This window comes from Vicugna pacos, chromosome 35 (assembly GCF_048564905.1).
Source record: "Vicugna pacos chromosome 35, VicPac4, whole genome shotgun sequence".
Classification (NCBI taxonomy): Eukaryota; Metazoa; Chordata; class Mammalia; order Artiodactyla; family Camelidae; genus Vicugna; species Vicugna pacos.
Window position 1 is genome coordinate 22,420,088 of NC_133021.1, and position 17,121 is coordinate 22,437,208.

The window sequence follows — 17,121 nt, forward strand, 5'->3', positions numbered from 1 at the left end:
AATAATTGATTTAAAATATTATGTTAGTTTCAGGTGCACAGGAAAGCAATTCAGTTATATACTGTTTTCAGATTATTTTCCATTTTAGGTTATTACAAGATATTGAATATAGTTGCCTGTGCTCTACAGTAAATCCTTGTTGGTTATCTATTTTATGTACAGAAGTGTGTATCTGTTAATCCCGTACCCCTAATGTATCGTTCCACCTTGCCCACTTTTCTTGGCTCACTTCCTCCCTTTTAATTAAAACAGGCACCACTCAGGCCAATGGTCAGATTCCTCAGGCGGCACATCCTATGAGTACAGTTCTTGGAGAAGCGCAGAGACACGTTGAACTACCCAAGGTAAGACCAGGAAGTACCTGACCCACTTCTAACAGACTGTGCTCTGTAAGCCCAGGAGCCATGTTCTAATGATTGCTCCTTTGAAAAGAGGAAATACAATTCCAACAATTCAAAAGTCACCAAGATTTCATTTAGATAATTGTGCTATCGCTCTCGCTCTCTCTCTGTGTGTGTGTGTATATATATATATATACTTATATATATATATACTTATATATATATATTTTTTAATCTTGAAGTTACATAGGCTAGAATGGAAAATTAAAACTAACTATTATTACACAGCTTTGGGAAAATGTAAGAATTTTTTTTTTTAATTCTGAGGATTGATAACTATTTTTAGTTTAGCTACACTTATTTTGACTGAAGTGACTGTTTGTTTGTTTAGTCAAGTGTTTTTAGCACTCTTCAAAACTGGCATCTGCATTTTAAGTGCTTGGGATTTTTACTTATTTTTTCTGAATAAATTAGATCAACTCATTAGTCAGAAGTCCTTTGTTAAATGCTAACTGGACCCCAAGCCAGATTACAAGAGTACTAACAGGGTTCCACTATAAAACGTGCATTTTGTATTTTTCTGTTAATATTCTACATACATCCTCAGAGTGATGGAGAAGAGACAACATTTTTAAATAATAGCCAAATTGGTAAAACATTCTCCATAACTTTTTTTCAGTAGAGGAGATTAATGTAGATTCATTTCAATCTAAAAATTATAGCTAAAAGTGATCATTGGTGACATCTGAATTGACTACACAGCTTCCACTGAAGGTTTCTCATGTGTAATTCAGCATAATCCTAGCTGCCCCTGCAGTAGTTTTCCACCTCATTCTCCCCTTCCATCAGCCAGTGGTGGAAACAATCAAATCCTGCATTTATTGAACTTCTTGTAATTTTTGAGAACCATGGTAGACCATGAAAAGCTGTGTTTCTCTAATATTCTTGTTGGCGCCTCAAGTCTGACAATCTCATTCACACAGTGTACTTTCAGCAGTTGTTATTTTCATGGTTTCTGTGATGCCAGCTGAAGAGAAACATCTTTAAATGCTGAAAGCAAAAAGAAAAATTTCAGAATAGAAATCACTTAACTGTGTGTGAACACCAATTCCCAAAGTGCCAGACCAGAAATTTTTTAAAAAATATATCACCAGTTAATTTCTTACCATGCTAAGCAGTTGAACTGAATAAAATAAACTCAATCAGAAGGCACTTTGTTAGGAGAGAAAAAAACTTCTAAGTTTAATCTTCAGTGGTAAGAGGTTATTAAGCAAAGAAAGAAATACAATGAAAGCCTGATAAAATGTAAATCACAATGATAATTATCACTGAAACAGGGATTCAGTTTGGCTGCCTGAAATTCTCAGGTATGTTACATTATATAAATATAATTTATTAATCTCTATTCCACTGTTGGCAGACGAAGGGCTGAGCCCTCTGTTAGCCTTTGGCCAAGTCTGGTGTTTTGGTTTCTTCCAATAGCACATGCAACATAATTTTAGTTTTCAGAACCCACTCATATGTTTATCTCACTTGATCACATTATGCATTCAAGATACAGATAATAATAGGGATTATGGTGCTCATTTTATACCAGATTAGCCAGCTGACTTTCACACAGTTAATAAAAAGTAAATCTAAGACTATGAATCAAGTGTGCAGATTCCTGGTCTACCCACCTCCTCCCTGGAAGCTGTTAACTTCTGGAGGAGTGAAACATAGAACTGGCTCCATCCTTGCCCACAGCCCTGTGGAAGGGCTGTCAGCATGCAAGTACAGAAGCAGTGATGCAAGAGCCAGAACCGTCCCCACCAGGAGAGAGAGCCTCTGGTGCTCAGGTTTGCACAAAGATGACCTGTAGTCCAGAGAGAACGCCTTCTGTTTTCTTTTTCCCTTCCATCTTTGTGCTGATGAAAGTAGGAAGATGAAGCCAGGGGATTTGTAAGAGATTTGGGGAAGCTCCTTAACCATCTGTCTGCCCCTGAGGAGATGGCACAGGAGCAAAATAATTTCAGACACCTGCTCCTGACAACTGCCCTTCACAACCAGCTCAACTCAGACCAAGAAAAATGTGACGTCTGTGTTTGCCTAGGACCCTGGTGGCTTGTCTCGGGAACCAAGGCTTGAGTGGGAGTTCCAAAAGAGCCAATTTGCTTCCATTTGGAGTTGCTCTAGGCTGACTGTAGGGTAAAGACTGAGGTAACCCACAACCAGCTAAATAAACCCTGTACCACAAGAGCCCTTTTAAAGACACTGATAACTCCTGTATAAGGCAGCTCTGAGGAGACACCTGTATAATCTAAATAAACACCTTGCTGAATAGGGCAAGGGCTTCCATTGACAGAAGAAGACAGAGTAGATTAGCAGCAGGTAGTAATATTAAATAATAATGTTAAAGGCCATTTGGAGTCCTTCTATCCCAAAGCAAAGATAAGCTAGCTTAAGAACAACCTGGAATCTCCAGGACTGAGGGATTGAGACCCCCCCCCCCCCCGGGGCAGATGCTTCTTAAATCCGGAGAGCTCCCCTGTCCAAAGAAATGTCACCTCCACGTGGCCGTGAGGTCAAGAATAATGCTGTTCTCTTTGTTGAAGGACCAGAAGCCAGCCCCGGGAGTGCCCAGGGCCCAGCCCCTCCCGAAGTCCAGCCTGCCTCCACCCCCTCCTGTGCGAGGGTCTTCAGATGTCAGCGGCAGCCCGGGGATGCCCCCCAAGGCCAAGGGCACGGCCGACGGCTTCCCCGCCCTGCCCAATGACCTCCTGCCACCGCCACCGCCACCGCCACCCCTGGAGGACGACGAGCTCCCTCCACCGCCCCCCGATTTTGACGCGCCCCCGGACTTCGTGCCTCCCCCACCGCCCTCTTTTGTGAGCAATGTGGGGTCCCCGTTACCGCCGCCGCCGCCTCCCCCACCCACCTTCATCCCAGAGTCTGCCGAGAAGCCCCCGATAGTCGTCAAAAGGCCTCCAGTTCCCCCAAAGAGGCAGGAGAACCCAGGACCACCCAGCGGCGGAGGCGGGGAGCAAGATTTCATGTCAGATCTCATGAAAGCTTTGCAGAAAAAGAGAGGTAACATGTCGTAAGGAGAACTTACAAATATCTTTGGATGATGGATATAATCATTGCTAACCTCAACTGCATGTTTGTTACTTTGTTCTCATGACATTTTGTCCATTCTTAGATACAATATTGCAGTATCCTGACTAGAAGTACTGCAAAACATCTCCCTGTTGCTCAGGTACACCTGTAATCCTTAATCTAACATGGAATTTAGAATATCTACCTAAATGGACCTACCTTTCCTATGTATTTCCACTTCGATGGATTTTCCCTTCCATTTCAAGTTAACTAAAGAAGTTTTATGTTATGTTCCGAAGTGTCAAATTAATAAAAATTTAAATGTTTTTTCCTGAAGATGGTATTTTTAGAACTATCAGTCTGTAAATCTAATGCAGTATCAATTCTATTTTATAACATACTTGACCTTTTAAAAATCCTAGGCCTTCTAAAGTCTTGTTGATCTTTGACATACTTTCCATCACCACCTCAGTGACCTCCACGACTTTCACAAAAATCGAAAGAAAGAAAAGGAAAAAACAGGCAGGGTGAATTCAATTTGAGACTCACTGCTTGATCAAAAGTATGCCTAGCCAAGTTTCCATAGTTTTGAGAGAATCAGATAGAGGCTGTATGTTGATCTCCCTGGCTCCTGAGAAGGCATCTGGGGAATGGTCGGTCTGGGATGAAAGTGTTTTACTCTCTTTTTAAATGTAAAAGGCCTCAAAATCTTCTTAAAAGTGGATAGAAATTAAATAATAGCTAATGTGTTATTTTCTACTTAAAAAATCATTAATCTTATGTTGTAATATTTGGGGAAAAGTAAGCTCTAAACTGACATTTAAAGCAAACAAACAAAAAAGCAAACAGATTTTAAAACGAAAATATTTAGTAATTAAAACTGGTAAGGTGCACTAAAGTTTTCTGAAGCATTGGAACCCACCCCTGTGGATCAAGAGGGCTCAGAGAGTAAGACCCAGGGGACTCACGAAGGGAAAGTGAGGGATGTGGTTGTTATGGACCTCCCAGACTCCAAAACCATCAATTCAAACATATTCCTAACTTAATGGACAAGAATTGAGGCCTGAAGATGTGCTTAACCTACATCCCAGAAAGCTGGGTCTGTTTGGTTTTATTTGAGATGAGCCTTTTCCAAAATAATTATCAACTGGGTAGAGAGGAAGGATGTTTATCTCTGCTGGCATAAGACAAATTCCAAGAGGACCCTAGGAATCACCATTTTGTGGTTCTCAACAGCATTTTTCTGAGTTACTTGAATGGAGAGAATATTCAAATTCCATTTCAGCTTGATTTTAAAGATCTGCCAACACATGACAGATAATGTAAAATATCAGTTCCCTGTGACCCAGTAAACATTACATATCCTTTCAAAGAAATACTATGCAATCATCAAAAGTGTCACATTATAAAGAATGAAGTAGCAGGGGAAAATGTTTAATTTTAGTGAGAAAAGAAGACTAAAGCTATTCAATAATATGATTAGGTACTACTTAATGTTGGAATCCTTCATGAATTGCACCTGCTTTCCCTACTTAGCCTTGCCATATTACATCTTTTAAGAGATTTTGTTTCAATCTGGGTAAACAATTTCTAGATGAAAACGGCTTAACAAAATTGTGTAACGCTCTATCTGCCAACAACCTGAGCTTGGGCAAGACACTTATTCCCTCCAGGTCTGTTTCCCCATCTGTAATTAGGGCAGAGGGTAATGTCTAAGTCACAGGATTGTTGCAAATACACGTGTTAAATCTCTATTTTGGCAAACTCCACCTGTCAGATATTTCTTAACATATAAATCTAGATCAAGATAAGCCACAGGTGCATATTAACAACTTTTGTCTGTAAAGTACCTGACACATCTTTTACATAATATTCTTCAATACTGGGAGGGGGGGAACTCAATAAAATTGACTTAAATAGTTTATTATAGGCTTTCATTCAATGAAAAAAAACTCCACAAAATGTTAAAGATAAATATAATGTGCTCAGCTGTATGGGTACTTGCACTCTTTAATGCAAAATACATGGGTCTGAAGAAAAGAAAAAGTGTCATAGAACTTCAGTTGCCTGTTTGCTGGTCTGTTTTCTCATAAGTGAACTTTTTGAGGATATCCCTAATGCTTACACTTTCTTTGATTGGTTTTGTGTGTGCGCATTTATTAATTATATCATGACTTCTGTTATAAATACACTCTTTCGGTACCATAAGAGTAGATCTGGCTGTAGAATTAAGCAAAGGTCTTTCTAACACATACCAGCTATTATTCCGGACATTCTCCAGTAACCCCTGGGCCAGTTACAAGTAGGTTCAACTATAATTAAGCAGGCACCTCTGAGGCCTTCCAGGGACAGACCCCTTCCCCATATCCTCTGCTGTAGCTCATCTCTGAAGGACCCAGGTAATAGTACTTCAGGCATATTTCTCGAGTTTTTCAGATGCTAACTACTACCACCAAATGGCAGAAATTAACTACTTGATGATCATGAGCCAGACCTTCTGACGCCTAAGGGTTGAGCGCCATCAACCAACCAGAGAATTATGTGCACCTGATCACAACCACTGGGCTGCCCCTCACTCAGCTGGCCTTTGAAAAGGCTCAGCTGAAACCCTTGGGGGAGTTTGGGAGTTTCAGGGGCGTGAGCCACCCATTCTCCTTGCTCTGCCCAATAATAAAAGCTTTCTTTGCTCCAAACTTATGTTTCCGCAGTTTTTGGCTTCTCTGTGCTTGGACATGTGAAAGGTAACATTACCAAAATCAAACAACTTCATACAGCTCAGTACATCCACTGAGCGGGGCTCACAAATCCACATGTGAGCCAGACTGCCAAAGTGGGCCATGACACACCCATCAGCTTTTCAGAGGAGGGAGTCGGCTAATCTAGCTGCTTCTCAACAGCCCTGCTAGGGGTTTGACTTGTTGCTGGAAAGAAGGAAAAGGCAGGCACTTCTTTCAAGGCCAGGTGGCCATAAGGAGCAGACGACGACGACGTGGCAAGTGACACCCAAGAGAAGCAGCTGGGGAAGCCGGAGCCTTCCGATTAGACAGCAAAACGGGAACCCGATTCTTTGCGTCCCGTTTCTCCCTAGATACGCAGAAGGAAAGTCAGTGACGGCTCGCTGGGCGCCGTGTGTGGCAATTCTGGCTGGCAGTCGGTCGGCCAGGGGGGCGTTCCCGCCCTGACGGAGGCTCGGGCAGGGCGGGGTCGGGAGAGGCCGCTCCCCAGCAGGAAGGTCACGCTGGCTTCTCCCCAGCCGACGGCCCGTGGTGGGGCGAGGGTTCCAGCCGCCCGCCGCCGCGCAGCCCTCGGCGGCTCCGCGGTCAGCTCCAGGCCAGCGGCAGCCGAGAGTCCGCGCAGAGGGCGCACGGGCAGCAGCGAGGAGAGCGGGGGGCGACGGGGCCGAAGCCCTTCCGGGGCCGAACTTCCTGCTCCGGGTCCCGGGAGGAGGGCACGCCGGGCCAGAGGCGGAGCTGCCGCTCTGCCGCGACTTTCAGACTCGGACCATGGCCTCTCGCTGGTGGCGGTGGCGGCACGGCTGCTCCTGGAAGCCGGAGGCGCGGAGCCTGGGGTCCGGGTGCCCCGGCCGCGCGGGACCGTCCGGGCCGCGCGCCGCCGCCGCCGCCGCCGATGTCACCCGCGCGCAGGTGAGGCCGGGAAGCGCGCGCCGCGGCCGGGCACAGAGGTCACGGCGCCAATGACAGCGGCGCGGCTGAATGAATGGGCGCGAGCGGCTTGCGCGGCGGGCGGGGCGCGCGGGCTGCGCTGGGACGCGCCCCGGGGCCGGAGGGGCCCCTGGAACGGGAGTTGAGGGGCAGGCGCTCTGCGCCGGGCTGCAGAGCGGTGTCCTGGGGACAGGGGAGCACCTGGGGTTTGGGGACGGGGCGGTGAGGATCCAGGTCTCTGGGAAACGCAGGAGTGGTCCACTTGCCCCCTGGGATACGGAGGAGTAAAGCATGGAGACCGTGGGCAGCGCTTTCCTCTCGAGTTACAGCCAGGGCTTCGGGGGCGACGGAACTTAACTGGGATTTTAGAGTAAAAGGTGATCTGAGCCCCTCGGATCTGGGGAGCCTCGGATTAGGCGGGAAAGGCCTCGTGGAGAAAGCAGGGCTGGTGCTTAGAGTGGACCGTATTTCAGTCGTGCGGTAGTTGCTTCGGAGGGAGGGCAAACCTGGACGGAGTAGAAGGGTACTGGAAGGAGAAGAGGCCTGAGGATGTCGCAACTGGAGAAACCTTGAGCTTTAAGCCCACCTGTGCCTTCTTGAAACAGAATCGGAGTCCAAGCACTAACCATGATTCCTTGCTCTCCCCTGCTACCTCCTACCTTTGGGCTCCATCTCCTTTTTCTCCCTGTTCTGATCAGTTTAGCTCCTGAATGTTGACAAGTTTTTATGGCGGAGTCCTTTCCGCACCTTGTAGTGATTAATTCTCAATGTGCCCGTAGCCTAAGCTCCTACTGTTTAGCGTAACCGCGCAAATTCTAAGGACTCACTGTCCTTTCTAAAGACTTTTCCGGTCATAGAGTACTTGTATGGATTCAACTCTCATCCACAAGGCTCTTGGGGGGGGGGGCAGCAATTAGGTTTATTTACTTATTTATTCTTAGATGAGGTCCTGGGGATTGAACCCAGGACCTCATGCATGCTAACTAAGCCTGCACTCTACCACTTGAGCTATATCCTCTCCTGAAAGGCTCATTTTTTTTTAAAAAGTGTATTTCATTTAGGACTCTTCTGTTTCAGTCAGATTTGGTACAGTACCCTGTACCCATCAAACACCATTTTCTCCAATATGAAATTTGTTGCGTTTCGGAATGTCTGCTTTTGGATACATATGGGTGTACATGTCACAACTTATCCAAAATAGACATTTGGAGAGAGAATGGCAGCTGGGCTAATCTACAGACTAGACAGTAAAGAGAGAAGATGAGGAAAAGAGAGTCTGCTGGGATCCATTTCGGTACTGTCCTAGCCAGGCTTCAAAGATTTCTAGCAGCGCACATGGGGACGTTATTTGGAGCGGTAGGCGCGCCCACCGTTGATGCCACTGGTACTTCCTTTCTTTGATACTCCTTTGCTTTCATGCCCAGCAAGCAATTATCGCAGCCACGTAAAGGGTGCTTTACCGGAGACAGTATGCTCCAGGTCTTCCACGTCTGCCTTAATGACCACAAGGAGGCATTGTGCTGATCATGCCAATACCGTATATTTCTGATTCATGTATCCATGGTATTTTTCACTATAAATTAATACATGAGCTTTCTGGTCTCCCTCAGCCATGTGTGTTTTGGCTAGTTGGTCCGTAGGGACAAAGTAAAGCCACGCCCGGCTCCACCAACACAGCTCCACCCTTCCTGATGTTGGTGTGTTCCCCAGATTTCTCCATTGGTAGTGTTCACACGTCTTGTAATAGGACGGAAACCAGCATTTGACTGTGCCAAATCCCTTGCCAGCATGTCTTAATTCTTACTCAGCGTTTTTGCATTTTTCAACAAGTAAATTCGTGGGAGGGAGGCAAGGTTGGCTTTCGAAGAGAGTATGTGATGGGAAGGCACAAAACCTGAATTGGAAAAGCTTGTTCCTCGTGCTGGTAGTGGCCCGCTGAATGACTCCAGTTCCCTGGCTCCCTTCTAATAGTTTCCTGCTCTTCAGGGCTTCTCTAACCTCACTTTGGAAAACATGTCCTGAAGGTACTCTTCCCATACAAAACAGTTTGATTGAATAGATACCATATTAAATGTATACAGCCAGGAACTTTCCACACACTCTCTCAATTAACCTCAGCGTTTCTTTGAGTAGATACGATCCACAGAAAGATGTCGCAAGGTAACCGCCAGGAAATCCTGGAATTTGAGCCAAGATCCACCTTCCAGAGAGCAGGCTTTCTAACAGGTTACACAGCTCTACCGCCTGTGATTCAGGGCACTCTGTTAGCTGTGGGGTTTTAACTCTTCACCCCAGGTCAGAGGTCAGGTCTCACACTGAATAAGTATTCTAATAAAATACTGAATTCGTTTTTACTGGCTCATCTACCCATGAAAGCTGAAAGAAGAAGGTTAATTGTCATAAAACAGTAAAAAAATAAAGAAATCAACCAGGAGGCTTGTCACTTTGTTTTCTTGGGACATTGTAATACCTGGGATGTAATAAATATTCTTACTGGTCTAATGAATATGAAAAGCAATGGTGAGAACAGAACTCAGACCGTCTTCTTTGGCCACCACCTGCCTGATAAAATGAGCCTCTATTGTCATTTTAATATGTCTAAAGCAATCTAGAGAAAAATCAAATGTGAACCAGAAAATGGAATAAAACAAACAACTCCCACAATTCTGTTTGTTCCAGAATAACTTTTGTTTAATATCCTGGCTTATACACTTTCAAACTCTGTTCTCTGTGGATTTTACTTGTGTCAGTGTATACATTTTCAGTGGAAGCACATAATGCACACAGTTTCTGTAGGTGCTTTTTTCCTTTTGATACAATGTAAACATCTGTATTAGCAGTTTTTCAAGAATTTCAAGTTCCCTGGCTTTATAAGAACAAGTGGTTGTTAAGGGTCAGTGTAAAAGCACGTTGTGAGACTTGATTACTTATAGAGTGGATTCGTTTTATTTTTCTTGTGCTAAATCCATCCTTTGTCAAAGTGGTTTCTTCCAGTATTCTGTAAGAGCCCTTCCCACATTAATTAGTAAGTTAGTAATTTCTGAAATGCCCGTGTCCCTGAATTCTTCGAGATTGGCTGTCTGTAATCTTTGGGTCCCCAGTGCCTGTCACAATTCCTGGTTCTTAATAGTGCACAATAATTGCTGGGACTACTCTTTGCCGTCACCACCTTTCAATCTTTTAAAACACAGTCTTTTGTTGTTCTAATGTTACCAAAATGTGATACTGAGCTTGCTTGTTTGTTAACATGACTTTTCAAAAAGTACCATTTCCAAGTATCTTCAGGAGCAATAACTTAAAATAGGAAGTGTTTGTGGACCTGTGAATTTCTTCCTAAACATTGAAATCCTTTCTTTCCCACCACCTGGGCTGATGCTTTGGGGGTCTTGATTATTCTTTGCTTTAAACCAGTTTAAGACTTTAAGAGAGTGTAAATCACACTAATCCTTACTACTTAGTGCCCAGCCTTAGTTAAAGGAAGTGATAGATATGATTATGGAGTGTTCTTTAGGGGAAAGGGTAGATTATAAATGGTTTTTCTGCTTTTTTCTTATTTTCTGTTATGACAGATATTACTTTTATAATAAGGAAAGAAAACATTTTTGTCAAGTCTGCAGTCTCTAAATGGACAACTAAAAGATAAAGATTACATTTATTATAAATTATGGGAGTTTTTATTTCGTGTTATAAACAAATTTTTCATGGATATTCTTGCAAAAATCTAGTCTTGAAGTTTTTCACACATATTATTAATACTTTTATTTTATAGGTGTCCTATTTTAATCTTGTGAAGAGTTTAACATCTGCCTTTCCAATTATGTATAGTATATCACGGTAAGTTTATATCCATACTGCACCTGCTAAAATTACTAGTCACATTGCCAGTATATTTCTGTTCTGAATTGTGGTGGACTGGTCTACCACACTGAATGTTGTTTAACTAAGCACCACAGTACTTGCTCTATGTGATCTCTGCGTGTTCAAAAAATGAGAATACAGTCATCCCTTAGTATCCATGGGAGATTGGTTCCAGTACCCTTCCCCTCAGATACCAAAATTTACAGATGCTCAAGTCTGTTGTATAAAATGGTGTCATATTTGCATATAAACCATGCACATCCTCCCGTATGCTTTAAATCATCCCTATTTGACTTATAATACCTAATACAATGTAAATGTTATGCAAATGGTTGTAAGTACAGTGTAAATGCTATGTAAATAGTTGCTGGAGCGTGGCAAACTCAAGTGTTGCTTTTTGGAACTTTCTGGAACTTTTTAAATTTTCAGTCTGAGGTTGGTTGAATCCATGGATGCGAGACTCGCAGATACAGAAGCCTGACTGTACAATAAAATTTAAAATCAACTCTGAGCACAATGAACATAGTTTAGTCTTTCTTTGATTTTGTGGGTTCCCAAGATCCTGGTTATAAAAATATACTATCAGTATATCGTTGAGCAAGAATGAAATTCTGTATGTTTTTCTAAGTTATAATGACCTTTTTGTCTCAATGCTTAATTTCCAGCAAGTATCTGGGCTTCAGTTTTCCATCATCTGACTCTGTTACATGTATATGCATGGGTGTATATAATTCTTAACTTAAAAATGAAGTTGTCTCACGTAGTAAAATAGCACTGTCTTCCATTGTGTGCATTTCTGCTGCTCCCAGGTTCCATCACACGACGCCAGCAGCGTGCTGCTGTAGTAAGACACGGAGCGGTGAGAGGTACACCGATCCTTTTAAACTTGGTTGGAGAGACTTGAAAGGTCTGTATGAGGACATCAGGAAGGTAAGCTGTTTCTGCGATGCTGTGAAGTAATGTTGATCTCTTAGAACTACGAGACAACAGGGCAGATTTCCAGACGTGTGCTGTGCCATCACAGACCTGACTCGCGAATGTCAAGTTTCAAATGTGTCTTGAGCAACAAGGATGGGGCAACGTGGAGAATGCAATATGTGTTACCATCCAGTGGGGGGTGACGCCAGAGTTGGGAAACTAGGTGAGGGGGAGGCACAGGCGCAGGTACAGGCAGCACATATAGAGGTCCAAAGAGTCCTCTCTAACCCTTCCTCTCCAAATCCGTCACCTGCTCCAGGCCTGGTGAGGCCCTGAAGCCGCCGGTGACTCCTGCTCCTGTCTTCCTGTCCAGTTCTGGGTGTCAGTGCCAGGCTGCCCCCAAAGAGGCCTTTCTTCGTTAATCATCCTATCCCCCCAACTTTCAGTGGTCCCCAACCTCATGTGGGTTCTCAGATGCTGCCCTGAAGTAGTCACATGTCCCCCGTCGACTTCCTTCCCCTTCAGGGTTCTGTGCTTTCCCCCTGCAGCCCCCACCCCACTGTCCTGATTTCTCAGCACCGCCGCTTCCTCTCTGGTGGACCAGGCAGAGGCCATGAAGGAGGAACTCCTCGCACGCCTGCTCTGTGTCACCGACAGTCTGGGCCGGCTGCGGGCCTGCCTCCTCCTCCCACCCAGGGAAGTCAGTGTTCCCTCCTTTCCACTGTAGTCCCTGGACCTCTGGTGACAGTCCCATCCCCTCTGCCTCCTCCTTGGAGTTCTAGGAACCCCGTCTGTATTTCCCTGTCCTCTTCATTCTGTCTCAGATCCATTTCAGATGCTCCAGCTTCTTCCTGTCTGTCTTTTAAAGGACTCACCCTTGGCCCCGAGTCCCGCCCATCCCCATCGCACGTGCCCCACTCCCTCTCTCTGTTGCCCCTCCCCATTACTCCACCATCTCAGTGTGCCTTCCTTTCCAGCCTCTCTCGCCTCTGAAGCGCCTTTGATCAGGTCATCAGTGGCTCTAAATCCAGCGGCACTTCCAGTTTGTATCTTCCTGGCCTCCTTCAACACTGGACGCTGGTGACCACTCGCCTCCGCAACACCCATCCCTTGTCTTCTGCTCTTCCCTGGCTCTGACCCTGGCCATCCTTCAGTTGGCGTCCTAGGTCCCTCTCGACCCCTCCTCGCCACCCCCTTTGTTTTCCCATTCCCTGGGGTTCTTTTGGCCCCTTCTCTCTCTGTGTCTCCAGTTTACCCCTTTCCATGCTTACGAGTCCCAGATAATATCTCTGGTCCGGATTGAATTCTGTCTCCTTAACACATATATCTGACTGCTCACTGGGCAGCTCCATGGGGTGTCCGTGATGGTCTCAAACCTGACAGATCTGAAGCTTTACTTTCCCCTACGAGTTGTTCTTTCTCTTGTTTTTCTTGTTGATTGAAGGTTGCCACCCAGGAACCTCGGAAGCATCCTAGACTCAGCTTTTCCCTTCCCCTCCTCGTCCTCCTCCCCTGCCGTCAGTCCCCCTGCCTTAGGGTTCGCCTCAGAGCCTCAGGGGCTCTGGATCCATAGGTATCTCCCACCGCTCCTGGGGCAACAGCTCTGATTACCCCAGTAAGTCCCTGGTGGCAGAGACAAGAAACACCCCCCCCCATCTCTTCACAAATCAAAATTCTCCTTATCCTTTAATCCCCAAAGCTTATCTCCTCCATGAAATGTTCGGTTTTTCTCGTCCACACTGATCTCCCCATTCTCTGAACTTTCAATGCATTTAATTGTTCAAGTTATACCACTGTATAACTACTGAATAGTTCATATTAAAATTTTGCTTCCCCAACTCAATTGTAAGCTCCTTCCCATCAGGTAAACCATGTCTCACACTTTCTCTGTGAACTTTTGGCTTGTCTGTGGCTAAATGGCTGAGCCAGACTCAGCCTGTGCCCCTGGTACCCCAACACCCCCCAGCCTCCTGCTTCACTGGCTCCCACACTCCCGTCTTTGTCCTCCCCCTCCATCTTCCAAGCTGCAGCCAGCTCTGTTTCTCTCTCTGTCCAGCTGTCACTGGGCCACCTGGTGCTTCCCTGCCACGCCTGCTGTCTCTTGGGGTCACTGGGGCAGGCGGGGGCCAGCCAGGCCCCGCTCATGGCCCAGCCGCAGGGCAGCCAGGTTTGTGGTCATACAATGTTGGACCTGAGTGCTGAGTTTCTCAACTGACATGAATACACTAAAATCAAAGTTTTACGAAAGAAAGCCCGTTGCTTTTTTGGTGCAGGTATGATGCCATACTGACACAGAGAAACTTTATTTCAGGAACTATTCATATCTACAACAGAACTGAAGGAGATGTCAGAATACTACTTTGATGGGAAAGGAAAAGCCTTTCGACCAATTATTGTGGTGCTAATGGCCCGGGCCTGTAACATTCATCATAATAACTCCCGGTGAGTTACTCATTTTCTCTCCTCTGTTGGTTTTATACTTGGCCAACCTTCCTTCCCAAGGTTACCGTTTAGTTTCCTGTGTAGGAAGCAGCTTGTAGCTGAGAATTCACTTTGTGATGAGTAGTTTCTGGCTTTGCGTTTCTCAGGTCACCCTGGAGTCTGGTCTGGGCATGTTCCTGTCCCACACTTTTAAATGCCCATAGGGGAACAACAACTTCAGCTGCGAATAAACATTTTGGAAAGCATTTTCAAAGCCAAAATCCATTTTCTCACTGAGAAGTGAATACCAGGATGTATGCATACTTGTGATCATTGTGCACACTGAGCTGTTAGTGCAAAGGTTGGTCTTTATAAAGTCATGAGTCAGACCCAGATTCTGGGCTCCACACCCTCTGCAGTGCCTAACTTCCTGCAGCCTTCACAAACAGAGAAATCTTAAAAGATAATATTTTGAACTTCTGTGTTTCGAATATATATACATTTTAAAATGTTAAAACAACTGCAATTTTTTAATATTAAAGGAAATCTTAAGACAAAAGATTTACCCAGAACCATTATTTTTTAAACTCTTTGCCACATTACTGGAGTGTCTTCAGTTATTATTTTTATGTCAAGTCATCTGTTGCTAGAAACTCCAGAAGACCAGAGTGTACTGATACATTTCCCTAGTGTTGAACATCTGTGTCACATTCCTTTTCCTTGGCGGGTAACATTCAAGGTTTGCCGGCCCTGAGTTTGAGGTGCTGTGGGAATGAAGTTGTTTGCGAGCACAGGCTCACCTCTGCCCACAGCCGTCTGTGCCCCACTACTGTGCCCCCCAGCGCATCACAGTGTGCTCAGGGGTGTCTCCCGCTCCGCTCACCTGGAGAACTCTCCAGGGACTCTCAGTGTTATCTGAAAGAGCAGTGAAATCTCTGGCAATGACCATTCGCCCAACATCAGGACCAATTTCACGTCACCTGAAAGGCAGAGCAGCAGAAACGCTCCCTCTGAAGCAGACGGGAAATACCTCTCAGGTGGTCTGGAACCGGGCTTCTCGGCCTTGATGCTACTGACATTTGGGGCCAGATCGTTCTTTACTGTGGGGACAGTTGTGTGCATCGTAGGTTGGTTGCCAGCACACCTGGCTTGTCTCCGTGAGATGCCAGTCGTATTCCTCCCCACGTTGATGACAAACAAAAAGTGTCTCCAGACCTCGCTAGATGTCCCGATGAGCAAATCGTCCCTGGTTGACTAGTCTAGAGAGATGTATGTATGTTTTTAATGTCTCAGATTAATGCATAATACAGTTCGTCACCCTCAGAGATAACATGGGAAGGAAGATATTCTGCACTGCTTCCAATCCTGTCCACTGTTATCCTCATAGTCAGAGTCTTTCCACTTTTCATCATTGAAACTGCATAAATGTCGGTTGCAGGAAAAAATGGGAGACTGTAGCACAGAAAAGGCATTGCTAGTTTAAAAAGTAAGTTCAACTCGGCCTTCCCCAGGGATGTTCTAGCTACAGCTTCATCGTCCCCGTAGGTGGTGGGAGTGGGGCTTACTGGAGGCACCGGACGGAGGCCGTGTCCAGCACTGGGATGTAGCATGATTTGGGTGGTAGAGTAGGCTAACAGTATTACCCTCCGAACCCCAATTTCTTGAGAATTCTTACTTCCTAAGGACCCTTTTGGATCAGGCTCTTAATGGGCTAAATATCTAACTGTCACTTCCATGCCACTTAAAGCAGGGAGGGGGTGGGGGAGAGCTTCTGGCCGTTTGTGATCTTGCTGCTGAGAGTGGTTTAGAACAATGTGGGGTGGCAGTGGCTGGAGATTCAGGGCAGGAGCACACGGGCCTCGGGTTCCAGCCAGGGCCCCCAGAACCCCTTCCAGGGCTTCACCTGCCGCCTGCTGGCCTTGGCAGAATTGAGAGAGACCTGCTTTATCACCTTGTAGTTGAGGTGTAATGGCTCCCCTAAGGCTTCTCAGACGTTGTCATCTTGCTTCTGAGACGTGTATTCCGTACGTTAGCGGTAATCCTGGAGGGGATTTGAGAAAACAGGATAAACAGATACCTTAAGAAGTGATGGGGGAGGGTGGCTACCTTCTATTGATTTTTCTCTTTTTCCTTTAGTAAGCTTTTCAGTTGTGCATTGTATGTTCCACCCTCAATTACTTTACTGGGAATTCTTCACCTGAGGTCTGTGGGAGTTATGGGGGTGTCTGTGAGCCCCTTAGAATCGTATGCAACATCTTTTGTGTGTTTGCATTGTTCTGAGGAAAAGTATACATAGATTATAATATGTTCTCAGGGTAATATGGCCCAAGAAGTTCAAGACTATTTTTCCTCTGTGTCCTGAAAAGCACCAGTACCTGGGCGGGTCTAGTAGGAATGCACGCAGCAGATGATCAGACTTGAGAGGCCCAGGAAGCAGTTACGCCGGATTCTGAGCCACGCGGCCCACACCCCGCTTCAGGGAATGACCCTTTGCCGGGCCAGGTGCTGTTGGTGAAGAGCCTTCGGTTCTCAGCCTCTTCAAGGGTTGCGTCATAAAGGGTTGCAGAGAATCCTCTCAAACGAGCCAGTCCACATCCGAGGACCCGGAGACGAAGGGCTGTTCTAGCTCAGAGCACACGATGGAGGGGCCTGTGTTGCACGAGCTTTTCCCTCCACCCAGTGCTGTTTCTTCCCCCCACCCGCCCCACCCACGACGGGCACTCCTGAGCAGACATCCTGTACTTTCAACTGGAGAGTCTGCTTCCGGGAGAACTCAGCCCACAGCAGAGTTCAGCCAAACCCAAACTACCTGTAGGTCAGGACTGACTTTATCAAGAATCCAG

The 17,121-nt window shown here is 45.7% G+C and overlaps 2 protein-coding genes across 3 annotated transcripts in view; both read left to right on the plus strand.

Moving 5' to 3' along the window:
- APBB1IP (amyloid beta precursor protein binding family B member 1 interacting protein) overlaps positions 1-3,755 on the plus strand; it is a 97,779-nt gene extending 94,024 nt beyond the window's left edge. The window contains exons 14-15 of the mRNA XM_072955108.1: positions 253-344; positions 2,936-3,755. Of these exons, the coding sequence (XP_072811209.1) occupies positions 253-344; positions 2,936-3,424 (581 nt within the window). The 3' untranslated portion in view covers positions 3,425-3,755. The remainder of the gene's footprint in view (positions 1-252; positions 345-2,935) is intronic.
- Positions 3,756-6,012: 2,257 nt separating this feature from the next.
- The window catches only part of PDSS1 (decaprenyl diphosphate synthase subunit 1), a 38,191-nt gene continuing 27,082 nt past the window's right edge, over positions 6,013-17,121 (plus strand). The window contains exons 1-4 of one of the 2 annotated variants that reach the window (XR_012067265.1): positions 6,013-7,063; positions 10,851-10,915; positions 11,749-11,869; positions 14,169-14,299. Coding sequence is in view for 1 of the 2 variants with exons in the window: in XM_072955240.1 (XP_072811341.1) it covers positions 6,923-7,063; positions 10,851-10,915; positions 11,749-11,869; positions 14,169-14,299 (458 nt within the window). In the remaining variant the exon portion in view is untranslated. The remainder of the gene's footprint in view (positions 7,064-10,850; positions 10,916-11,748; positions 11,870-14,168; positions 14,300-17,121) is intronic. The other variant, XM_072955240.1, reaches the window with a different exon arrangement.